Source organism: Xiphophorus couchianus, chromosome 18, assembly GCF_001444195.1.
Source record: "Xiphophorus couchianus chromosome 18, X_couchianus-1.0, whole genome shotgun sequence".
Lineage (NCBI taxonomy): Eukaryota > Metazoa > Chordata > Actinopteri > Cyprinodontiformes > Poeciliidae > Xiphophorus > Xiphophorus couchianus.
Window position 1 is genome coordinate 5,007,747 of NC_040245.1, and position 26,938 is coordinate 5,034,684.

Genomic DNA, 26,938 nt, shown 5'->3' on the forward strand with positions numbered 1-26,938 from the left:
AGGGTGGTGTGGCGCACTTTGGGGCAGGTACATAAATAGACCTGGAAGCCGATATGCCACTTCGACTCATCGCTCAAAATGGAGAATCGTGTTGTCTTCTGCTTTTCATTCATAACTCTGTTTATTTGTGTGAAATGTTCATTGCCTCCTCCATGCGACAGGTGAGATAATTACTACAAAAATCCAGTTTAACTTCTGCTTTTTGTTTAAAAGTAATATTTAAACTTACAGAAAAAAGAATGAAGCATTTGTTAAACTATATTTGGTTCTGTTGGCTGTGTTGAAGGTTAAAGTTCATGCTCTGTTTAAAACAAAGAGGAAATTGCTTTTAATTCTGTTTTTATTTACTTAAAATTTTATTAGTGATTTTGAAAACCTTTGATCTTAATGGCACTGCAATAGAAGGTTTAAAATAACTATCTGTTAATGACTTGCAGATCTTTATTTCACATCAAAGTCCATTCTGATAACTTTGGGAAAAAATCAATTTTACGAGCAGGGGCGTCGTTTCAATGTGGAAATGTAGGAAAACCTGTACTTTTAGGTAAAAATGCTTAAATCTAACAAAGATGGAGCCTAAGGAATATACGCATCTTAATAAATGGAATAAAGTCAATGACTGTGGGGTTAAAAATGTTCAGATTTTTTTTTTTTAGTAATTTTGATTAACTTTGGACAACTAAAACCATTTCAGTCACTTGCAAACTTTAAAATGTCAGAATTACTAACAAAAAAAACCGACTTTAAATACAGGAAGGCCAGCCTGCACTCATTTCCTGGTCTGGGCTCCTTTTACATAAATTACTGCAGCAAAGAGTTGTTCAGAAATTTGGACTCCTATTGGTAATTTTTCATATGTGCATGTTCATATGGCAGTTGCACAGGGCACCGTCTCCCAATGGGCAGCGCAAAACTACTAGATAAGAATACATATATGTTGAAAATTCTGACTTTCAAGTAAAAAACAATTTACTGGAAAGCCCTTGGAAGCCAGATTTCCCACTGGGAAACTGGGAGCAACACCAGTTATGATTTCAGGCTCACTTCATGTTTCAATATGGCCGCTCCTCACAGAACGTGTAGAAGTGCGTCTAAAGTCCGTGTTCCAAGGAGTACTTGTAGCTGTAAACAGAGAAAATTAAAAGTGTTTGCTTACAAAACATAAACCTTAAAATATTTAGAACTGCTGCAAAAAGTGTTTATGGAGACGGACAGCGCGGCAGGAAGCATGAGCTACAGCGATGACTTGTCACCCGAGCTTCAGGCTCTGTTGGAAAAGGTTTACCAGGAGAGCTGGTCAACCTTTCCTGGTAAAGGAATTTCACCATCTTGAAATTCAAACTTCTTATCTGGAGCTTCATAAAAAAAAACAGCACAATACCCATAAATAAAAGTGGTAACAATGCTGTGTCATTGTCGTATTTAAAGCCTGCTGTTAATCCTACATGAGTTGGTTCAAAAGTTGGGTTACATAATTAGAAAATGTCATGTTCAAATAGATTAGGTTCATCATATTTTTTACAGATAAGTCAAAGTAAACTAAATGAATTTGCATTTTACTCCTGCATTTACAACATAAAATATATTATCCTTGCAAATCCGTCTTGATTCCAGCAGCAGCTTGATTTTCTTGAATCACTCTTTTCCATTACACTTTTTCCTTCCACTAAATTTTCCATTAAAAGGCTCGGATATTCTGTTTCTTTAGCGCTTGTATTTTGTGGCTTATTCTTCCCCTACATCAGGTGTCTGAAACCTTAATCATTTATTTCCCTCAGTCCACAAAATAAAATCAAATTAGAGCCAAAAACAAAACACAATTTTATTTCTAGATTATTTTTATACTTTAAAACAAAACTTGAAAATGTTAGCAAAAATAAGATGGATACATTTTCTTCTATGAGATGTTGATGTAATTTTGTATATAAAGAGCATAGTTTCCAACAAAGACAAGAAAAACTAAAATGATATATAAGGTACTTTTTGTGTCTTTTTTTGTAGAAATTTAATCCAGTTATTCTAAATGAAAAAATTACACAAACGTGTTTATTTTTCTACAAAAAATAATTTGTCTCTGGTTTTATATGACATTTACATTTTCTAAGAAACTGAATCTTAGGCATTTTGTTGTGAGCCAAAGTTAAATAAAACATAATATTTGTACTTCATAAAATATATATATATTTTAGTGTATGGTCAATTTCCCAATAAATCACATAATATTCCAATGAAATACGTAACATTTTCTTGTTTCTAACTTGACAAAATATTGTTTGAGAAAATGTGCTTGAAATAGAAAGTTTTAGTAATTTTATTTAAATTTATTACATCAACCTTTATCCCAGTTTGCTTATGTATTATCCCACTGGGGTTTATGATGTTCCAGTTGGAGTTTCTTAATGGTTTCATCTCCTTGTTTCAGTGAAATCTACTGCTCAGGCCCCATCCTGCATCACATGCAGGAAGCAAAGCTGTTCAACGATGACAAACACTTTGTAGACATGAAGCTGAAGTCGCCTCCTGGTGAGTCTGTGCCTCTATAAAAATGTTTTGATTAGACATCCATGGCTTCTGCTTTTCTCTTTATTATTATTATTTTTAAAATTTTCCACAGGTGAAGTTTTGGCGGCTTTTCAAACGCTGTTAAACGAGTGGCCAAACTCCAGCATCCCAACCAAGGAGCTCCAGGAGTTCCTGGAGGCAAACTTTGACAAACCGGGGACGGAGTTTGAGACGTGGACGCTGACCGACTGGCAGGAAAAGTGAGTTCAAGCTGTTCCACTCAGGTCTACGGAACAGAATTAGGGCCAAAAAATAAAAACGTTTCAGTAAAAATACTTTAATCTCAGAATTCGGATTCTGTGTCAACTATGTCAAAATTCGAATAAATAGCCAAACATTCCTAGGTTCCTGCCAATTTTGTTGTTCGTATATGAAAATAATCATAGTTGTGTTTTTTTTCATTTGTATACAAATTTACCTGCTAGATTTGACTGATAGAGCATAAACAATTCAAACAATTCTGATTCTGAGACAAAAATGCCAGAATTCTGTGAATTTTGAGAAAAAAAAGGAATTCTTGGACTAAAAGCAGAATTCTGAGGAAAAAACAGAATTTTGAGATTTAAAATCAATTTTGAATTCTGCAAAACAAAAATTGAGTGCTACGGGAAAAAAGGTCAGAATTTTGAGGGGAAAATAATAAAATTCTGAGGAAAAATATATAATTTTGAGAAAAAAATCTGTATTCTTTTTTTTTTCAGTGGCTCTAATTGTCTTCCGTACAGATCTGTGTATTTTGTAGCGGTGTCTGGCTAACAGGAGACGTGTCTTTCTGTGGCAGGCCGCGGTTCCTGAGTGGAATCGCAGACGAGAAGCTGCGGCTGTGGGCGGAGCAGATTCACGGCCTGTGGAAATCTCTGGGCAGAAAGGTGACGATTTCCAGCTTCTTCACCCAGATGAGTTACAGTTTCACTCTTAGTAAACGCCGTTAGCAAGGTTAGCATGTTTTCAGCAACCTGCAAAAGTATTCAAACCGCTTTAACTCTTCCACATGTCATCCCGCAACAGCCACAATCTAAATGTATTTAATTGAAAGAAATGAGGGATTATTCAAGACAACAAATCTCTCCTCCAGATGCAAACCAGTGTCAAAGATCACCCGGAGCTCTACTCTCAGATTTTCACCCCAAATCCGGTCGTGGTTCCGGGCGGCCGCTTCAGGGAGTTCTACTACTGGTGAGCCAGCAGTTTGACCAATCACTGCCGTCAATTTCACCGTTCTGACCCCATCAGCCAATCAGGACGCTCTCCTCACATTCAACAGGGACTCCTATTGGGTCATCAAGGGGCTCATTCTGTCGGAGATGACGGAAACGGCGCACGGAATGATTCAGAACTTCCTCTTCTTGGTCGAAAGGTATTAAAAAACGCCGGAAGTTCGTGCGGAAGTGTGGTTTCCATGGCAACGGGGTTCGCCTGAGTTTAGGTCGCGCTAGCTTGTTTTTTGTTTGTTTGTTTTTTTTCCGTTTTCCGCCATTTTGACTAACATTTTGACTAAAATCCCGCCATAATCTATTTTTACCCATCAGTTTTCAACTCAATAATGAAACTTAATTCCACTTTTATTTTTTATTTTGTTTACTTTTTATTCAACGAGCTGAACAGATAACCCACATCTCGTCATCATCACGCTGAAATCGAGTAAAATTTCACTAATTGATGTGATTAGAAGTTGGCAGACATATTAATTGATTTAATTATCTCTGTGTGTAAAGTTGAAACTGTGTGTAATCTCTCAAAATGAAGGATGACTGTCAGATTTTTTCCTCATCTTTTATTAAAATACAATGGAGTAATTACAACAGCCAATCAGGACTCTCCTCTCTCACAAAGAAAATAAATAATAATAAATATTCAAAATATTATGACCATACTCTCATATTGTCACTTTCTTAGTATTATTTTGGCTTTATTCTCGTAATATCACGAATTTATTCTTGTATTGTTTTGCATTTACTTTTGTATATTTCAATATTATTTTTTCAGTTTTTGTTCTACTTTCTTGTGCTGATATTTTATAAAAGGCGACGGAAAAATCTGACGCCCATTCGTCATTTTTGACAGATTTCACACAACTTTATTTTCATACGACTTTTTCTAGCATTATTTCGACTTTATTCTCGTAATTGTATTTATTTTTCTTAGAATAGCCCTAATACTCTGTCGTAGCATTTTTGATAGATAAATAAACATGTCAAAGACGGAAGATATTCGGTTAAGTGGACCCCTGATCCAGACACATTTTTAAGATTTAATAAAATAATAAATTTCTTGTGATTCTCCCTCAGATACGGGTTCGTTCCCAACGGCGGGCGGGTTTACTACGAGCGGCGCAGCCAGCCTCCCTTCCTGCCGCTGATGGTGGAGAGCTACTACGGAGCAACCGGCAACCAGCAATTCCTCCGGTGATTTTTCTATTATTAAACCATAAAAACAAAATGGCGCCGTCACATCTCAGGCTGCTCTGCACTTACACGTCGCCTCCCGTTCATGTTTAGCGGAGCTCTACCGGCTCTGGAGACGGAGTACCGGTTCTGGATGCAGAACCGTTCAGTAACTGTGACGGTAGCCGGGTCAGAACACGTTCTGAACCGGTTCAACGTGGAGGCGGACCTGCCCAGGTAACGCAGGAACTAATTTAAAACTTCTGCCAAAGTTTTTTTATGTGGCTTTCTAGACTCTAGGTACATAAATAGAAACTATAAAATAGCATTTGTCTGCTTAAATATGATTTTATTAATCAAATCAAAACAGCTTACAGTGATTTATTCGCACCAGAAAGAGGAGTAAATGTCTGCCACAAACTCAGAAATTTTTAGATCAATCTCAGAAAATTTCAGAAAGAATAAAGGGAATTTTGAAAAGTGGAACATTTGCTTGAATTTTTTTTGATTTTGAGATTAATATCAGAAATATTAAAGAAAAAGAAAACATTTCTATGTTTGAGAAGTCAGACAATTGGTTGAAAAAATAGAAATCGTATTAATCTCAGACATTTTCTAGAAAAAAGGAGGAAATGTTTGAGTTTGAAGAGTGGAAAATTTCCTAGAAAAAAACTTTGAGATTAATAGCTTAAATTTTCTTGAAAAAATAAGGAAATTTCAAAATTTGAAAAGTCACTAAATTTTAATATGCTTAAAAAAACTCAAAGTTTGAGATTAATCACATAATTTTTTTTGTAAAAATAAGGACATTTCTGAGTTTGAACAGTTTAAATTTTACTAAAAAAAACAGAAATATTGAGTTAATCTTAAATTTTCTAAATATATATATATATCTGAGTTTGTGAGAAAATACTTAGATAATTTACTGAAGAGAAAGTATAGAAAATTTATGAGTTACATTTAAAAAGTGTAAATTGTTTTTTTGCAGCTCAGGATGTTAGTTTCTGAGGAACAAGGAAATTTCTTTTTAGATTAATCTCAGAAATGTTCCTGAAAAATGTGGAAATTTCTGAGTTTGAAATGTGGAAAATTTGCTACACAAAAACACAGAAACTTCCCACAGATTGAGTTAGAAAAGTTAAACCAGAGGACAGAAAAACTCTGATTTTCCAAGTCTTAAGCAGTAACGTTTGTGTAAAAAAACAATATTATCTGCATCTTTACTCACATTAATTTGTTTTTGCTTCCAGGCCTGAATCGTACACAGATGATCTGGAATTAGCCGAAGGACTCTCCGATGGTAATAAATTATTAAAATTATTATAGCTCTTCCTCAAAAGAGACATTTTTGCTTTTTATACTTAAATTGTAGAACAGAGGTAAACCTTTCATTCCTCCACTCAAACAGTTTATTAAAACTGTAAATAGAGTAAATAGAAAAAAGGGAGGACATTTGTCCCCCCAAAAAACTCAGAAATGTTTTGATTAATTTCATACATTTTCTAGAAAAGAAAACAAGAAATTTTCTGAACTCCAAAAGTCTAAAATTGACTTTAAAAAACAACTTCAGCCTCAGAAGTTTTCTAGAACATTTCTGAGTCTGAAAACTCAAACATTTGTTTGAAAAAACTCAGAAATTTTGATATTAATCTCAGGAATTTTCTAGAAAAAACCTTTGGAAAATACAAACGTTTGAAAAGTCAAAAAACTAATTCCCAAAGAATTTCACTAGAATTTCACTAGAAATTGTCCGAGTTTTGCTTTTAGCAAGTTTGGAGTTCAGAAATCACCTATTCTGTTCCCTTATTTTTTCAAAGAAATTCTGGGATTAATCTGAAACTTTCTGACGTTTTGTTGGAAATTTCCTCTTCATGTTTTGTCTTTCTCTCTAAAATGGCCTGGTTGTAGTTTCCCTGTAGCAGCGAAGCGATGCATGCGTAGCAAACGGCCCTGGACGTTTGAATGTTTCCCGCCTCTCTCTCTCTGCAGAGGCCAGACGGCTGCTGTTCATGGATCTGAAGGCCGGCGCCGAGTCCGGCTGGGACTTCACGTCCCGCTGGTTCATAAACGCCAGCGGCCAGAACGATGGGACGCTCAGAGACATGCGGACCAGCCAGATCCTCCCCGCCGACCTCAACGCCCTGCTCTGCCGCAACGAGAGACTCCTGGCCTCTTTCCACCGACTGCTGGGTCAGATGCTGACCTCTGACCTCCACTTAGCTTTCAGCTCCCAGCTGGTGTTGCATAAAGACTAACAGTTACATTTACTCAGTTACATTTACTTGAGTAACTTTAAATTTTTAATTTCTAGTTTTCTTACTAACCAAATTTACGGCTTTTGAAACTTAGAAATTTTCTTACTTTTTTCTAAAAATAAATTCTGAGATCAATTAAAAAAAATTCTGAGTTATTTTCAAGCAAATATCCCATTTTTCAAACCAAGACATTTTATTGATTTTTCTAGAAAAGTTCTGAGATTATTCTTAAAATATTTTTACTTTTTATTCTACTTTTTAATTTTACTTTTCAAACTCAGAAATATTCTTATTTTTTTCTCTCTCTCTCTCTCTATATATATATATATATTTTTTTGCTTACTCTGAAAATTTATGAGTTTCCTCCATCTAATTTTCCAAATATAAAACTTAAAAGTTTCTTAATTTCTTGCAAAATTTCGGAGATTATTCTAAAATTATTTGAGTTTTGTCTACCAATTATTTGACTTTTCGAACTCAGAAATATCCGTATTTCTATGCTGGAAATTTCTGTATTTTTTTTTTCCCAGTAAATTTTCCAAACTCAGAAATATAAAAACGTGGGAGTTTATTTTTCTAGCAAATTTTGGGTAACATTTTTGGATTCTCTACCCACAAACATGTTTTAACTAGAAATTCACCAGACACAGACACACACCTGCAGTTTTTTATTAAATTTTCTTAATATTTTTATTGAAAGAAACGGAATTGGAAATATTTTCTTTTGCCTGTCTTTTGTTATTTTTTGCTACTTGTATTTATCATTGTCATTTTGCTTGTGCGTGACGATGCCGTTCTCCGACAGGTAACAACGAGTCGGCTGCTCTGTACGAGCGAGCGGCGGCGCGCAGGACGCAGGCGATGGAGGCGCTGCTGTGGGACGCAGAGAGGGGCGCGTGGTTCGACTACAACCTGCTGACCAACTCCAAACATTTTGACTTCTACCCGTCCAACCTGGCGCCGGTCTGGGCCCAGTGCTACTCCCATCCGGACATGGGGGAGAAGGCTCTGCAGTACCTAAAGGTGGGAAGCTTCGCTCTGCATCAGAGTCAAACATTCAAAACTTTTATTTGTTTTGCTGGCTGGATAAAAATGAAGCAAAACATTTATCATATTCAGAGTTGGGATCTAAATAGTTACCTGTAACCTTTTGAAAAAAAATCTACTTTTATGAGTATTTTTACTACGCTGTACTTTTATTATGAAGTATTTGAACTTTTACTTCAATAAAATGTCTGGATTTTCTACCCACTGAATGAAAAACAAACATGATTTAAACAAAAATTTAACAGACACACACCTGCAGTTTTTGTCAAAGCTTCATTTAAAAGTTTTTTATTAAAAGAAACGGATTTAGAAATTTGTTTTTTTGCCTGATTTTATTATTTTTTGTTACTTTTATAAATAATTTTCTTTTTGGTCCATTAAATGGCAAAATTTCCACTTAACTTTATATTTTGGTCCATCTGATGATGTAATTTTTAAATATCAAATGACTGATAATTTGATCCATTCTTGAGTAAATTTTTACGAAATACTTTTTTTACTCTTCGTCATTTGAGCAAATTTTTTTGGCGGCAACTTTTACTTTCGATCGCCAAAATTCACGCGAAATAAACATATTCTTGCAGTTTTTTTGCGCTAATTCTTTAATCAGAAACATAATTTCTTTGTAACTGTGAAAGAAAGCAAAACAAAATAAAAAATTGTGTGTGTTTATTACAAATCTTCCTCAGTCGTAAACACTGGGTTTAACTGACCGCTAACTTCCACCTGTAGGGGGCAGTATCTCTCACTTCTACTTCACTGCTGCCTCGGTCTTTTTTTATTATTTTTTATTTAATTTAGACAAAATACGTGCAACAAATTAGAAGAACGGAATAAAAATATGTAGAGCAAAAATTACAACCACAAAAAGGACAAATAATATTTTTTTGGCAGATTTTGTTAGAAATTCAGTACAAATTGAGATTTTAAAGCTGTTATATTGGTACAATACTTTAGAAAATACAAATATAAAAAGAAATAGGCAAAACAATGCATTAAGCTTAGGTTTTAGCTTGATAAATTTACAGCTGTGTATATCAAATTTTGCTCTTATGGAGTGTTCAAACAGGAGAAACCACATAATATAGTTTTAATTTAATAAAGGAGTAGTCCCAGAAAAGATGAGTGATGCTTTCCACAGAGCTGTGGCAAAATGGAAACAATTAACAGAATTACATCTATGCAGAATCTCAAAACGTTTTAGTTATGAACCAAACATCTTTCCAGCAAATATCACCAAAGGTATGATCCCAGGAAAATTATTTTTTATGGTCTCTTATTAGCTATTTGCTGTCTTACTTAAGTGCAAATATTGCAAACTTTCTCCACAAATCAGTAATTTTTATTGCAAAACAATCAAAATTGTGAAATCCTGGACTAGAGTGAAGAGATGTTCAGCGTTATTAAATGTTAAGAAGTGTTTACAAAACTATTGATATTTTATCTGTCAGTACATTCATGACACTCATAATCTTGATATGATATGAAAATGAGAAGCTGATCATTAAGTTTATAAGAAGAAAAAGGCTCATTAGAGGAGTTCAGGTTTTATCTTCATGGAGGTTAAAGGTCACATTGACTCTTAACATCTGTTTGGTTCTCAACTGTTTCACACTAAAATCAAAAGTTTGTAGATTTTTTTGCAGCTTGAAAGATGCAACGGTTTCTTTCTGAGCGATTCCCGGCTGCGCCAGCAGATGGCGCTGTCACACCGCAAGGCTTTTTCACTTCTCGTTTTCTTCCTTTGGCGTCTGCACAGGCGAGCGGCGCTCTGGACTTCCCCAACGGCGTGCCGACGTCACTGAGGGACTCTGGGCAGCAGTGGGACTATCCCAACGCCTGGCCGCCTCTGCAGCACATGCTCATCGAAGGTGGGAAGCACAAAAAAAACAACAGAAAATTAAATAAAAACAACAACTTCCTGAAACCATGGGAGGACTTCATGAAGCAAATTCAGATTATATGACTCATTTTCTTTTGGATTTGTACTAAATAAAATCAGGAAAAATAAATATTTAAGCTCATTTGTTGCTATTTTTAGTAGAAATACGACCAAACCTCCCACTTTGAGATCTCAATTCATCACACTTGGTTTCCATTTAAATGTGTTTATTACATTCACATCAGACACACAGCTGGAGGGATTGTTTCCTGTCATATTTTTTTTATCTGGCATCTTCCTCAGTGATGCTCTGATGGAGCCTGTGTAGCAGCTCTCTCTATTTTCTTCTTGCTTCGGGGGATTTTTTCCTTTCAGTTTGGTGTGCATGAAGTGAAATACATGCTCACCTGCATTGAAATCAGGTAACAGATTGGATCAGAAAAATAAAAAAATGCACTACTGGTCCATAAAAAGCAAAATCTCGCCTGCTGTCTTGTATTCTGAGGTTTTTCTGTGCTACATTGTTGTAAAAAGAATGAATTAGGGTAAAATATTTGAGTGTTTTATGTTAAAAAAGGAGAGATTTTGCTTTTCCAGGTTTGTCCAAACTGCCTTCAGAGGAGGGAAAGAAGCTGGCGTTTGATCTGGCGCAGCGCTGGATCAACACGAACTGGCGGGCCTATGAGATATACAAAGCCATGTTTGAAAAGGTGAGTGTGTTTGTGCTGCTTCAGAGCTCAGATCGCGCATCGTGTAATATTCGTCTCCGCCCCAACAGTACGACGTGAACGGAGACGGAAAACCAGGCGGAGGTGGAGAATACGACGTTCAGGTGACTCCCTCTTTATGTTTCCAGTTGGTATTTTACGCCAATTCCGTGTATTTTACTTGGGTTTTATGAATTGATCCAACACAAAGCAGTGCGTAGAGGTGAAAGGGAAGGAAAAAAATAAAAACACAAAAATAGGTAAGATGGCTGACGGGACAGATGTTTAGAAAACACTCCGAAAGGGAGGGAAGCCATAAAACGTCATTGCTGAAGAAGCTGGATGTAAAATCAAAACATTTTAACAGAAAGTTGAGTGGAAGGAAAAAATGTGGTGGGGAAGAATTGCAGCTTTTGGGACAATCTTGTCTTTGAGTGTCCAAAAATGTTTTTAGTATTATTATCATCATATACCTCCTGGCTCCAATGCTTAGTACCACATACCAACTGTGAAGCACGATGGTGGAGGTGTGATGGTTTGGACTTGTTTTGTAGCATAAAGGGGTTATAAACTGATCATGAACGTTTCTGTGTTTCAAAGTTTTCAAAAGACAAACAGAATTAGTGTAATCGTCTGACAGCTGAAGATTCAAACTGGGTCATTAATAAGGAAAATTAAGTCCAGAACAAAATGGCTGCCTGGCTGAAATGCAGAAACAAATGACTGGAAACGTCAATGAACTAAGAAACACTGTAGAGAAGGTCTTACTTTGAAGAGTTGTTTGTGAGCCTCAGGTTGGATTTCAGTTAATTATTTTATTTAAAGCAGCGGTATTATTTATTTTCCGGGCACTTTTTATTATTTATAGCACAATTGGGTTCTGTTGGTACATTTTCCATGACAACGATGGTGGCCATTTTAAAAAAATTAAAAATGATCAGTACAAGTCAAGGCTATGGGCCCAATTATGAATTATTTGACACCAGAAGTATTAATTTGTGATAAATATTGGCAAATTTAGTGCAAAAAATACATTTTCCATAACAACCATCTTGAAAAATATAAAAAATGATCAGTAAATATATTGCAGAAGTATTAATTTGTGATAAATATTGGATAATTTTGTGCTAAAATACATTTTGCATGTCAACAATAATAGCCATCTTGAAAAATCTAAATTAATCAGTAAGTATGATTTCTATGGGCTTTTTTCAGTAACGTATAATTAGACACCAAAGGTATTCAAATTTAGTACAAAAATATATTCTCCATGACAACCATAGTGGCCATTTTGAATTTTTTATTGGCTAATGCTATTGGGTTTTTTTGTTCTTTCTTTTTCAAAAAGCCGCTGGAAACATCTGTGCCGATTCAGGTCTTTATAATATTTTGAAATATTCAATAATAACTAAACGTGACGCCATCTTCCTTTCCCTGTAGCTAGTTAATGAAAACAAGTCGCGTTTGAGGCGTTCGTGACTGAGCAGCACGTCTCTGGCTGTCTGTCTGATGCTCTTTATAAAAATAGCAGCAACACTAACGCTGCTGCTGCTGCTGCTGCGTCTCTCCTCTCCTCCTGCTGCAGCTGGGCTTTGGTTGGACCAACGGCGTGGCCCTGCAGCTCCTGGATCAGTATGGGGCGACTCTCACCTCGGGAGGCGGCCATGTGCGCTCTGACCTCCTGCTGCCTCTGGTCGCCTCCGTCGCTCTCATGCTCCGCTGAATCGGAGGTGTCAGAAGAACCCGGCTGAGGCTTGGATTTTATTTTAGCATTCATGTTTCGACTCACACTTCCTCCTCCACGCCTCGTCCACGGACTAAAGAGACTAATGAGGATGTTTTTACCGCAGAAGTAGCTGCAGCAACCTAATATAATTACTGTTAATTGGTTTCATTCCTCTGAGGTGAATAATGTTTGGGTTCCTGAGAAGATTTAATACTTTTGTGCCACTGAAGCTCAGCATTGTTTTTTTTTCTCAGAGATAAAACTGAGATTAAAAATGTTTATCCAACTGATTCAGTTCTTGTACTTATTGTGTGGAAGAGGATAAAGGCCACTGAAGAAAATAAATTAAATTTAGATTTTTTCCCCTCAGAATTGACATTTTCTCAGAATTCTGATTTTAGCCTCCCAATATTCTGACTCTAATCTAAAAGTTCAGAGTTTTATCACATCATTTTGACTTTAATCTCAGAATTCTGATTTTTTTCTCAGAATTCTGATTCTTATTTTAGAACTGATATTAATCTCGGAATTATGACTTTAATCTCAGAATTCTGATTTTAATCTAAAAATTTAACTTTTTTCTCAAAATTCTAATTTTAATCTCAGAATTTTACTTTTTTCCTCAGAAATCTCACATTTTCTTAGAATTCTCAGTTTTATCTTCAAAAGTCTGACTTTATTTTGACTTTTTTCTCAAATTTCTGATTCTGTGTCCATCTATGTCAAAACCAATATATTCTTAGGTGCATGTCAGTTATGCTGTTAAAATCTGGTTAATATGCTAACAAGTTATAATCCCATAACTGTCTACTTCTTGTTATGAGATTGGTAAACAGACTCTTTATCTAGAAGCTTGTCACAAATTTATTTTGTAGATTTTAGTTTTAAGACTAGATTTGTCTGCATGAACAATTTAAAGGATTCTTATTCTGAGAAAAAAAAGTCTGATTTTTTTCTTCTGATTCTCTTTTGTATTATTGTCATTTTTGTGATTTAAAATATAAATGAAATATAAAAAAATACTTTAAGTCGTTCACATTCTGTTCCATCAGTACCAGCATACAAGAATGAAACGCTGGATAACTGTGGCATTAAAATATGTGAATATTGTGTTTTTAAAGGTCGACCACTGAAGCCTTTTTCATTAACTGCGCTGGAAGAAGTGTGTGGGAATTAATTTCGCTCCAACCTTTTCTCCCAGCGGTGCATCACAAAGTGCATATGGAAACGACCTTTGGCCTTTTTGAAAATACACATCTCAAGTGCACATGCAGATGTTGGAAAACATGACAAACATGCATTAATCCAATGCATATATGGTTTTTTATTTAAAGCTGTGTCCCTGCTGATGTTTAAATCAAGTAAGAGCATTTTGGTTGATGCTTAGTTAGATTTTTAGGGGGAGAAAAACAACTAATTGTGTCTGACAGCTTCTGTATCGCAGCTTTAGTCGGGATCATTCTGTCCCCTCTCTGACAGAGTCGTGCTCCTCTTCTTTTTTTTAGGTTGTTTAAATTAATAATGGCCTGATTCATCAGGCCAAATCACTTTCCATCAAATTCATCTCAGAAATGGCTGATTTCTCACAGCATTGGATTCTTAAATATTCCCTTCTGCTCAAGGCAACAAATTAGGTTGTCAGTATTACTGAGTGTTTTTCAAATACAATGGAAAGCAGAATTCATTTGTCACAGATTTCAAATCAGATTAAACATTTTCTGTTTTTGGTCGCTACACCGTTTCATAGTCACATAAGATGTGACTGAAAAGCAGTAGAAGTGCCATGTTTCTATTCGCCATTGAAATCTAGAAGAACAAAGAAGAAGAAGAAGAAGCAGAGACATTTGATTAGTTAGAGAAAAAAAATCAAATGTATAAACAACAGTCAACATACTGTAATTTTTTTCATATAGTTAAATAAAATATGTCTATTGTCACACGGACGTCTCCATGTTGTTTATGCTGCAATGCATTCTGGGTAGATGAGTTATGCTAGGTACTACGGCGCTAGCTCCGTCCAGACAGAACAGTAATTTTTGCGCGTTGAGGGACATTTAGCCCTTTCAGTTTAAGTTAGTGATGGTGAGATGAAGCCTCATGAGGCATTGAACCACTTGAGCCAATTGGTTCGAGAAAGGGTTCATTTCTTGAGGCTTCATGTGCACACGAAACCACCTACTGGCCAGGTGTATAATCACAGCCAGCTGTATCTTAACACGTGTGATGCATTGAATTTTTGTCTATTATGGCTCTTGAGAATAACTTCACAAAAGGTGTAGGATGAAATCATTTATCTACATAAATTATGTATACACATATGTGTATAATAAAATATTGTTTGAATTCATTCTCTGTGTGTAATTATTCCCAAAATAGTAGTGTCATGTGATATGGCATGTTGTGTAATAATGTTTTTCTGTGACTCTAGAAAAATGGCCTGGGCTTAATCAGGCAGAGGACAGTGAGAGTGCTTGTGGAACTAGGGAGGGGGTGGTGAATAGGCTAATGTTTGTGTAACCTGGATGATTTCATGCATTTTTATTAAGAAACAACAATTTCTCCACAGTTTTTGGTTTCAAACGATTTCTCTTTTTTGACACTACATGGATGAGGTGTTATTATTGTACCCCGACTCCTTGGAGCACAATAAACACCTCACCTTTACAGAAAATAAGAAACAGTGAAAATTACAGTTCCTCATAAGCAAACATAATGCATCTGCAAATGTTGGAATGGAAACGCCCCCTCCATTACTTGACACACGCCTCGAAGCCTCGGCACATCACGTAACATCACTAGTTTAAGTGTATTGAACTAGAATGTAAGAATAATTTGAAACCAGGAGGACTGAACAGACGAAGCGAAGAGATTCGGTCGAAAAAGCCGGTGTGTTTGTGCGGCAGCTGCTACTTTGAGACGTCAGTTCAGAGGAAGAGCGGATCCGGTTTCTAACAAACTGTTTACGGTAAGCACTGGAATATTTCCTCAAATATATTAGAGTGATGTTTTACAAAGACTTAACGATGCACTTTAAAAATATCTATGTCAATTTGTTTTGAGTTTGCATTAGCTCTTTCCTGCTAACTGTGTTGGCTCTCCCTAATGCTGCGTCCCAGTTGTTCTCTAAACTGGGAAATTCCCACTTTCGAGTGGCAAAAAAGCAAAAAAAACTAAACTCGACCTCCCTCTGAAGTCGAATTTCCCACGGGGAAACTGGGAGGAACTCCCGACTCTTCCCAGTTAGGACTAGTAAAGCGGACTTTGCTTTTCAAAATGGCCGCTCCTCACATGAACAGTTTGCCATGTTTATTTTAGAAGACATGCATGTAAGAGTTTCCATAAAATCAAGCAACTACAAACTGAAAAAATAGATAAAAAGTAGTGTTTGATAATAGAAATTAAATCTTAAATTGTTTTCAAGAGGTACTGCAAACAGTGTTTATGAGTCAAGTCGCCATGTTGAAATTCTACTGTTACCTGGGCTTGACGTCAAATCCAGCTCTTGCTAATGGCGTTAGCTCTAGCTAGCTAATATAGTTAGCAGTAGATCAAAAGCCGGTCACGTTTTGAATATCTTGTGTATAATGACACATGAAAACTTTGAGACAAAACCCTCCACATTGGATTAACTGTATACTGCATACCAAAAACCGCATACCCAAGTATATTTTATATAAATTAGAATTTTTCTAAAGCTGTTTTTTGTATGATAGAAAACATTTCAGGGATTATTTTGACACCTTTACCTCCTAATCCCACTTACCAGTCCAGTTCTGCCACCTGGCGGCATAAACTCATAACTGCAGCACGTTTTTGGGAGGAAGCTGGAGTACCTGTAGAGAACTCGGTAATGTGCATGGAGAACAATTAATCTGGATGTAGAAAAACTTTGCTGCAAGGCAACAGTGCTACCAATTAGTAGTAGTTTTTTAGTAGTTTTAGTTTTAGTAGTTGATTTAGACAAAACTTCTCTTGTTTACTTCAAAAACACTAAATCTACCAAGTATTTTTGGTCTAGCTCCTATATCTTGATGAAAAGTTACTTGTAAGTCAGTTTTGTCTTATTTCAAGTGTATTAAAATATTTGCACTAGAAATTAGACCAAAAATACTTTGTAAGATTTTGTGTTTTTGCAGTGTTTTAGGTGAGTTAAAATCCCCTAAATTGTTTGTGTTTTACTGAATATCAACAATAATGAAAGTATATGTCATATTTCTTTATTAATGTCTTCAAAATCAGAAATACTGAGAAAATACTTCTTCCCAGTATTTGGTAGTGTTTTCTTTGAACATTTTGGGTTTCCTTCTGTTGTTTCCCAGACAGAAACGAGAAGTTTGGTTTGAGAGCATTTTTATTATAACTATGTGTTTCTTATAATTAACTTTTTAAACAAAGTTATTTGTTGTGCATTTGAAAATGAACAGATGTAAAAAGCTTTTTTTGCATCTGCAGCATTTGTTGAAGATGTGAAAAAATTGAAGACGCTTCAAACATCAGCACTTCAAATGAAACAGAAACGAGCCATTATTTTTTGCTCTTCTAACACATCTCTCTGTCATTTCTGCCTACATCTGTGGCGACACGGTGGTCAAGCATGAAATGACGTCCAGACTAATATGCAGATTCTTTAAAAAAGTAATGAGATATTTACTTTAAAAGGAGATTTTCTCCACCCTTGTTGGTGCTGAAGATGGGACGACAAAATAAAGGATTTTGTCTTTTTAGCATGAGTGGACACAAAAGATTGACTGTTCGATTTAAATCAGCAAAAGGCCAACAGGAGCAGCGGAGCATGTAACCTCAGAGATCGCCCTCCATAATGCGCTATCTCCATTTACAAGTCATTTCACCAACTTCCTCTGGCCATAAGTGACACCCGTGCAGCCGCAGTCATGCATGTTGCACCGTGTGTTTAAGCAGCAGGCGGCTGTCACCGACGTCTCACCCGGCAGCAGGAGCTAAAGTAGAAACAAACAAAGGAGAAAAGGAGTTATGTCAAAAACTCTGACATTTTTAGATTAGGTTCAGAAAATTCCTAGAAAAAACAAGGAAGTCGAGTTTGAAATGTTGAAAATTTTCCACTTTTGAAACCCAGAAATTTTCAAAACTGGGAAATTTGTGACTTTTTCCAAGTTTATAAGTTTTTTCCCTCGGAAATTTCTGAAATTTCAGATTTTTTTCCAGTCTTTTTTATTTTTAGAAAATTTCTGTGACTAATCTTAAAATATTCTTGTTTTTTTTTTTGACTTTCCAAACTCATACATTTCCATGTTTTCTTTCTCCTAGAAAACCTTTAAGAATAATCACAAAATGTTATTGTTTTCCAGAAATTATTTTACTGTTCAAACTCAAACATCTCTTTATTTTTCTAGGAAATTTCTGAGATTAATAAAAAAAAAGTGAAGTTTTCTTACAGCAAATTTTCAAACTCAGAAATGACCAAGTTTTCTCTAAAAAACCAAGCAAAACAAAAAAACTTGGCATTTCTGAAAATGTCCAGAATTGGAAAATATTTTGATTATTACAACCCTAGGAATTTCATTATTTATTTTTTTTTAGAAAATTTCTGAGTTTAACCTAAAACGTTCTCAGTTTGTTCTATTATTTTTTTTTTTTACTCTTGGAACTCAGAAATTCACTGTTGTCCTTAAGAAAAAGAAAAACAACTTTGGAAAATTTTGACTTTTGAAAGTCAGAAATTTCCAGGCTTTCTTTCTTGAAAACTTCCGATTTTTTAAAAGCAAATTTATAGCAATTTTTTGACTTTTGGAGCTTAAAAATGTCCATGTTTTCCAAAAAAATAAAAAATTTTGAAAATTTCCAATAGAAAAAATTTTTAACTTTTCAATGTCAGAAATTTTCTAGTTTTATTTATAGCAAATTTTAAACTTTTCAAACTCAAAATTTTCCTTGTGTTTTTCCTGGAAAATTTGAGATTAATCACAGATTTTCATATTTTCTTGGCAGAAATGTTCAAAATTTTTCTTTCTACAAAATCTCTTGTACAGCGAGCTAATGAGACCAAGCTGCAAAGTGTGGAAGGAGCCGTCTGGCTTTAGCCGGTGATGAGGTGCGACTGCAGCTATTGTTCGTGTTCACATTGCTGCTAATTACACAAACCTGATGACATTATTTCACGCAGCACATTTAATGGGCAAGCCATGAATTGCAAAGCAGCTCCAGCAACAACTGCATGGCATGCTGTCATGGTATAAAAGGTCAGAGTGTCTCACCCTCACCAACTGTACGGCAAGCAGTGCTGCATATAAATGAGCTCTGAAATAGCTCCGTCCTTCACTCTAGTGAGTTGGAATCGATTTGAAATCCTTTCTGTTTAGCAAATCTTACTGACTGATTTACAACAACATTAGCGTCTGTGTGGGAAGATGTGAACATTTAAATCACCTGCACTGTTACCAAGACTTTCTTCAACGTTGGTGTTCAATTAGTGGTGGGTCTTGATTAAAATTATAACTGGAAACATAACGACAAAATAAGCAACATTTCAATTTCAAAAACCCTTTCTGCTGCTAAATTACTCAATAAATACACATATAAGCTCAACACCAAAGTTATTTATTGTTTTTAATCTATTATGTAGGTTATTCAACCAACAGAGTTTCAGGGACTCTTGATCGTTCATTGAACTTCTTTAGAAATCTGAACTGTGGATGCTAACGTTAGCATGGGGCTGTCTGTGCTGCTGCAACACGTTTAGCATTGAGATGCAATTTTTGCTTAGCTTGTAGGCTAACTCCTGGTAGCACAACTTAAACACAACAATAGTCTTTCCCAGCATCCCATCAGATTGCTCTTTCAAACAAAAATGAACCACCATTTGAAAAAGAGAAGCGACTTCCATCACTGCTGTTTGCAAATGTTGCTTGTGCATCGGATTTACTGGCGTACCAGAAACATACGACTACAAAGGTTCCAGCCCGAACCTTTTTATATAAAACCCAAATGTTATTAACTGCATTCAAATTTTGATCACCTTAAAATCCATGTAATTAATTAAAATTAATGTGTTAAAGTAGATCCATCCATCCATCCATCCATTTTCTGTTCACCCTTGTCCCTAACGGGGTCGGGAGGGTTGCTGGTGCCTATCTCCAGCTACGTTCCGGGCGGGAGGCGGGGTTCACCCTGGACAGGTCGCCAGTCTGTCGCAGGGCTGTTAAAGTAGATATGAAGCAAAAATTGGCTGTAGAAAGGATTGAACAACTTAGGTTTGTAAATGTTTTAGTGGTGCAGATATTACTGGACAAAGCTTTGAAACTGAGTTACTAAGTATGGACCCTGACTAACCTGCACAGAATCTTTACCTAATAGAGACGTTATGAAATAGTGAAGAATGTGAATCAGCCCTCCTTGTCCAACATCAGTGTCTGACCTCATCAATGCTCTTTTGGAAGATTGGTCAAAACTCACATAAACACACTTCTAATGCCTGTCCACCCCATTTTACCATGACAACGTGAATCAACAGGTCATTAAAGCTGATTACTTAGTATATTTCTTAGTGCTTAACTGTGACCTTGTGTGAATTAAATAAAAATTCACCAAAAATTGTAAGTTGTACTCTTGGTTCTTGTTTTTAAAATTAATCTAAATCTTATTTTGTATAATGAATCCACCTGGGAAAAAATAGGTTCAAACGCATCATTAAAATACACAATAAGTTCATGTGTTTACAACTAGACTTGTCATATAGTAAATTGTCCCATAAGTTATTGAGAAAAACAATAATATTGTTGTTTTGAGACCATTTTCAGGTAACATAATGGTAATAATGCAAGATTACATTCTCAAAGATTAATAAACGTTAAGTTATAATGGACATTTAAATATCCAAAATAAATAAACAAAACAACAAATAAAATCAATTATGAAGATTCTGAAAATACAATTATCCTTCAAAAAAGCGATTAGTTGAGACCAAAACTCCAGACCGAAGACTTTTGTCATCCAGTTTTTGGTCTAAACAGAGAAAAACAATAAATCACGCATGTGGAAATTCCTGAGTTTGTTTTAACTTATGAGATTTATTGAATTAATGGCAGGCCTAATTACAGCTTTTAGCAGATTTCTAGACTTAGTTCACTCAGCAGTTTAACTGAAGTTAATAGTGAACTTAAGGTTTAGGAAATGCATAATCTTTTTATTATTTTCTGTGTCCCACATAGATATTCTACAATATATGCAAACTTGATCATATTCAGCTGATATTCGGATTATTTGGAATTTAAATTAATGTGGGTCCTAAACTCTGCAGTCTGTTTGAAAGAAATCAGCATTTCTTGGGTTTTTTTCTTCTGAGAGCAAGATGTCAGATTACACGCAGATATGACTGAAATCCTATCAAGCAGTAGTGAACAGGGCGATAACAGCTGGATTTAAATCTGCTGGAATCTGCAGAGATCTGTGCTTCATTACTGCTACCTGGCAGAGACCCTGCAGCACACATCACAAACTGGCTCATTATCCACTGAGTCATCGCGGCGCTTACCGAGCGCTGCAGAACCCCGGGATAATCCCCGCCCCCAGCCTCCACTGCAATCTGCAGGACCGCAGGGAGAGAGAGAGCTTCGTCCTGTTGACGGGAAATCACACGACCAGATCCAGCGTGATGGCTCCCAATCAGCATTCTCAAATCAATACCCGACTCCCGAGCTGCTCCTGCAAAATATGACACAAGCGAATGTCTCTGTCGGCAGCTGAAATGTTTGGAGATGAAGTTGACTCCTTGACCTCTAAACTGGAAGGATTAGCTAAGTACAGGTTTTATACAGGAGGATATTTGATAGCTTAGAGGTATCGACCGTGCACCGTCCAGAGAAATCAGGAGTTTCAGGATCAATATGGCTTGAGGAATCGGTCCAATTGGATTTCTCCTGCTTAAAAAGACATTTTTAAATCTAATGGATGGAAAAGGGCCAATAGCGTAACTTTGTCCCTGATTTTTAACTTGAAACTGCAACGATTCCCAGACACAAACTGAAGATTTAGGCCCAGGTTTTTATAATAAAACATCTTAATATTAATTTCAGATGTTTTTTGTTGTTGTTTTTTTTTTTTTTTTTTTTTTTTTTTAGAAAAAATAACATTTCAGAACTCCAAAAGTGAAACGTTTGCAAGAAAAAACTGACAATTTTATATTTATCTCAGAATTGATTAGGAAAAATACTTAAAATTATGCGGTCAAAAATTTTAAATTTGTGAGGAAAAAATGATAAACTTTTAGTTAAATCTCTGAAATTTTATAGAAAACACAAGGAAATTTCTGAGCTTCAAATGTCAAACATTTGCAAGAAAACGTTGGAAATTTTGAGATTTATCTCAGATTTTCAAGAAAAATCTTTGAGCTCCAAAAGTTTAAAATTTGTGAGAAAAACCTCAGAAAGGCTGGGATTAACCCCAGAAATTAAGAAAAAAAGGGTAATTCCTGAGCTCTAAAAACGTATAATTTGTTAGAAAAAAAATCTGAAATTTTAAGATTAAGAGAAGAAATTTTTAAGAAAAAAATGTGATCATTTTGAAGCTCCAAAGGTCAAACATTTGCAAGAAAGAAACTCAGAAATACTTAGATTAATCTCAGAAATGTTCTCTTTTTTTGTAGAAAATGTCTGAGACCTAAACAATTTGAGTCTGAAAATGTGACATTTTTTGACTTTTCTTCTCCAGATTAGTCAAGATTTAAATAAAAATATTTATTCAATGGCCCTTGTGCTATTCTGAAATGGTTCTCATTACAACGATTCTTAGGAGTGTTAAACAGAGACGTAGTTTGTATTATGAACTTAGCTGAAGTGCAGCTCCACCAGGTGTTTGCTAATCGCTGCTGCTGCTAGTCTGGAGGAGCTGATTGAGGACGGCTCGCAGGAGCAACGCTCTGTAAAATAATAAAAAAATAATGCTGCTTAAACTAGCTTTGAGACAAAGGATGAAACCCTTAACTATTATTTTTTCGTTCAAACATTTAAAGCAACCACCTCGGATGACTTGTAAGTTTTCTGCTGCTTTAACCAACCAATCGGTGTTTGTGTTGTAGAAACTCTCATAATGGTTGCCATCGGAGACACAAAGATTTCTCAAACATGCATGAAAGAATCAAAGCAACACGTCAGTTGTATTTTTGAAGAGTGAATAACATTATAACATAATGTAATAGTAGATTTTACACCGTCCTGCCCCTTTAAGAGCCGACCAGCTGATTCTGCTGAAACCTGGTGTTAGTTCATCAGTTAAATTTCACAAACATTGACCTTGATGGTGTTGTGCCAGGTCCAACTTCTGGCCTTGGGCCACTTCTCTCTCCCTGTCTCCTGCCAGGATGCTGTCAAACAAAGGTCATGAACCCCTTTTAGGTTGATTTTTGCCTCATTGTTTTTCTATGTATTATATACACTGCTTCTGTTTGATCACCGTTGAAGATTTGTGATGCTCAACTATTCACTTTTTAAAGAAAACCCGTGTTTTATGCTGGGAAGATTGACCTTAGTTTTATCTGTTTGAAAATGGATTTGACTTTTTGACATTTGTTGTGTTTTTGGTCAAATAAAAGCTTTATTTTCCATCTTTTAAAGCGTTCTGATTGGTTTACAACCTGCCTGTTTGCTACTGGGAAGACAAGAGGATGCCATCCCTTTGGAGAGTCTTACTTTGTTTAGACGTAGTGAAGCTATTTTCTCCACCATGAAAAAAGATCGGGGTTTGTCCCACCATTGGTTGCCTCCTTGGATGTAGAAGCTTTCATACCCCTGAGCTCTCACACTGACTCTTTGTTGATGCAGAGACTGCTACTGTTCATACTGTCTCTCTAAGTCTCCTTTTTTCTGAGTCTGAAGATGGATAGTTTCACTTTCTCCCCAGAACCATTTTTTGTTGTGCTTCATTCTGAGTTTTCTGTTTTTAAACTACATAGGCTGGAATAGGCTGTTTTGTATTGCACTGCCTTGAATCAATTCAACTCTTCTTAATTTGTTTGTTTACTTTACAATAAGCAGGAATATTAACAGTTCTCCAGGTTTTCTGAAGGTATTGTGTTTGACGGCCTTTTCACTCATTTTCCGTTCAGAATTGCATGGATGTTGAGAAATGTTTAAAGACCAAAGAACAGTCAAGTCAAAATAAAATTGTATCAGATGAAGTCATGTCTCTTAGAAACATTAATGTACATTTTTTACATGTTACTGTTTTCCAGTTTAAAAGCCTGGCTTCCTTTGGGCTGCAAAGAAAGAAGGAACGACTGAAGACTTTTGCACAGTGCCGTCACCCCTCCAGTGATTTATGGCTCAGCCTCAGGGTGTCACCAGAGCAGGATGCGCCAGGAAAACATCCAGATGCAGGGGGCCGGGAGGCGTCCTGATCAGCTACCTGAACCGTCTCAGCTGGGACTTTTTAACACAGGCGAGATTCAGCAGTTTGTTTTTACCACAGAGGTAAACATCTAACAGGAATAATTAGAGTTTTAAACTTAAAGAAACTTTAAAAGGCATTAATACTGACATTCTCCTAGAAGTCTCCCGCTGATTAATCTGGCATTTTAAAAAAATAACTTTTTTGAATCTGACTGTGAGACAAAATGTAGTTATAAAGTCCTCAAGGATCAACAAATTTGGATTAATGCTAAATAAAGACACCATGCTATTTATTTACTGGATCTAACATATTAACTGATTACAAGCTTTTAAAAGAGCCTTACTTTGATAGTTTAGCAAACAACAGTTGATGATCCACATTTTTTAAACTTTTCTTAATTCATAACATTGAATAAATGGAGGAAATGTGGAAATGTTCCTCTGTGCTGGAGCTCAGCTTGCGTTGCTAGGTAACGGGCTGGGCTCTGCTAGGGTTGCTAGGTTACGGTGGAGTGCCTGCTGATTTGTAACATTACATTCCGAAGGTTTTTGTTTATTGTTAAATGCTTAGGTTTAGGGCTGAAGCGATTCCTCCAAAGATTCAAGTACCTTGATTATTAAAATTCCTTGAGGAAAATTTACCTGCCTCGAAGCTTCATTAATTTATGTTTTATTATTTAGCGCACCGTGTTCCGGCCAGGACATTATTTGCGTTGCTCAGAGCTCTGACTTCTGAATCTGAGTTGTTGACAAAAGCTAAGTGCGAACGAAGGAGCCGTAAATTTCCCGTATTGCTCCCCCCAGTTCTTACTTTCGTCCCCTGGTCTACTGGTCCCTGGACTTACATTCGTCTATTTCCTCCTCTCCACCCCCATCTAATGTTCGTTTGTTCGCCTCCTCTCCCCCAACTCTAGGCGACATTTCCCGGATTCTCAAACCCAAATCTTGATAGGTATGGGGCAAGGTGAGAGTTCATCTATTAAACTCACTGAAGATGAACAGACAAACTAAAAGCTAAAGCATAGACATTTTTTATAAGCATATTTGTGAGCCTGCCTCTTTATTATTAAAGTGAATATAATTTCAGATCTTTGTATAATTTTTCTTCAGGTTAACTTAGAAAGTGAGCTATTATTGTTACAGCTTAGTTTTCTAAACTACAGAAAAGTAACTGGTCAGGATGCTCAAAAATGAAAAACTGGACTGATATTGATATCCGATAGTAACACCAGTGTTATGCCAGATTTACCAATATTTTGTTTTATAATTTAAAAAAAAAAATCCGATTACTCGATTAATCGTAAGAATAATCGATAGATTACTTGATTATTAAAATATTCGTTTACAACAGCCCTACTCAGGTTGTTTTTAGAAGCAGCAGAAACCCAAATGAAAGTGGGAAATTTGAATTTTCCTCCCTTTAAACAGAAATTAACATGTAAAACAAATCTGAACTCCCTATTCAAATGCATATTTGTTGATTCTATGTTCCTGATCGTGTGTCTTTGTCTCACTTCCACTGTTTCCTGATGATGTCCTTCATGTCTTTGTCGGTTTTATGATGAAATCCATCATGTCCACACTCCATCAGACGTCTGCCAATGTCCTGTTGCCATTTGGTCATCAACTAGCGAGAAATCTGACACGCTAACTGGGCTGGCAGCTGCTCTTCTGTTTAGTCCAGGAATATTGAGAATATCCCAACAGATCAGTTTTCTACTTGGTTTTTGTTTGCGTTTGCTTTAAATCTGCCACCCTGAGGCGGCTGAACTCTTTACTGTAGTGGATCATTTTCCCACGTTTATTATGTGGATTTTTTTCCCTACCTCAAAGGCCTTTCGGTATCAGAAGAGGGACACACAGTACTTACCAGATCCAGGGAGGATTTCATTGGAAGCTTTACGCTGAAACCAGAAACCCAAGAGTTTCTTTGAGGACTTTTAATTTTTTTTATTTTTTTTGCTGCGTATGAAACATAAGCCAAGGGGTTTTTATTCCATCTTCCCCTTTTTCATCATCCGGCTGAGTGCAATGTCAGTGCGATTACTGGCTCGGATCGATACGCTGCTGTTGGTAGGGACTTGAAATGGTTAGAACTGCTGCACACTGAGAGTTTGTAGGAGAGAAAAGAGGCGCATTGTGTGCGTGTCACACATAAAGCGTGTGTAAGGTCACCTCGTTTCTGCCGGCGGCGAGGTTTTTAGCCCAGAGCTCGCGTGACGACGGGGACGGCGAGTGGAACGAAACAGTCTGAGGAAGAGCTGGACGATCACAATTTTGGCTTGAAGATTTAATTTTTGGAGAATGGGGGAAGAATGGGGATTTTTTTTCACCAATGCACTTCTTGTGTTTCTGTAGTTCAGAGTGACGTCAGCACGCACCAGGCAGCCATCTTGTTTGATGAGCGTGTTGCACAGCTTCTGTTTATTTGTATCTAGGTCAACTCTACAGGAGAAAATTACTTCCAGGCCACAATTTATTATACAAAAACTTGTGATTCCCATGCAAATATCTTACTACACTTGAAACAAGACAAACTAACTTTAAAGTATTTTTTTTATCAATACATAGGAGCTTGTTTTAAGTGAATAATTCCTTAATGTTGATTAAAAAGATCCAGTTCCACTGGCAGATTATCAATATTCAAGAATTATTGACATAAAACAAAGTAAGAGTTGCTTGCAACCGAGTTTTGTCTCATTTTCCAAGCGTACTAAGATACTTGCACTAAAAACTAAACAAGGATACTTTTTAAAGATTTTTTTTTGCAGTGTGTCATTTGTAATTTCTGAGATTAATCTAAAAAATGTACCAGAAATAAAAAACATGGGAATTTCTGAGTTTGAAAAGTCAAAAATTTGCAAGGATAACAATCAGAAATAAAACATGCGAGGACAAAACTTAGAAATTTTAAGATTAGCTTTAGAAATTTCCTAGTTTTTTCCCTCAAATTTCACAGTTTCAAAATTGGAACATTTTTTGACTTTTGGAAACTTTCTGAGTCTCAAGGTTCCG

The 26,938-nt window shown here is 36.1% G+C and overlaps 1 protein-coding gene and 1 long non-coding RNA gene across 2 annotated transcripts; both read left to right on the forward strand.

The window, feature by feature from the left end:
* The first annotated feature begins 61 nt into the window (after positions 1–61).
* treh (trehalase (brush-border membrane glycoprotein)) lies at positions 62–12,743 on the forward strand. The gene is made up of 15 exons (XM_028044979.1): positions 62–161; positions 2,423–2,523; positions 2,615–2,762; positions 3,344–3,431; positions 3,638–3,738; positions 3,827–3,919; positions 4,851–4,967; positions 5,061–5,183; positions 6,197–6,246; positions 6,936–7,136; positions 8,007–8,224; positions 10,008–10,119; positions 10,728–10,840; positions 10,909–10,962; positions 12,423–12,743. Exons 1-15 carry the CDS (start codon positions 79–81, stop codon positions 12,558–12,560), a joined length of 1,740 nt encoding a protein of 579 aa, XP_027900780.1. The 5' UTR covers positions 62–78; the 3' UTR covers positions 12,561–12,743.
* Positions 12,744–15,368: 2,625 nt separating this feature from the next.
* On the forward strand, positions 15,369–25,022 carry LOC114133348 (uncharacterized). Its single transcript, XR_003593164.1, has 3 exons — positions 15,369–15,528; positions 23,767–24,004; positions 24,838–25,022. It is a non-coding gene; the product is annotated as an uncharacterized LOC114133348 (long non-coding RNA).
* The last annotated feature ends 1,916 nt before the right edge of the window (positions 25,023–26,938 follow it).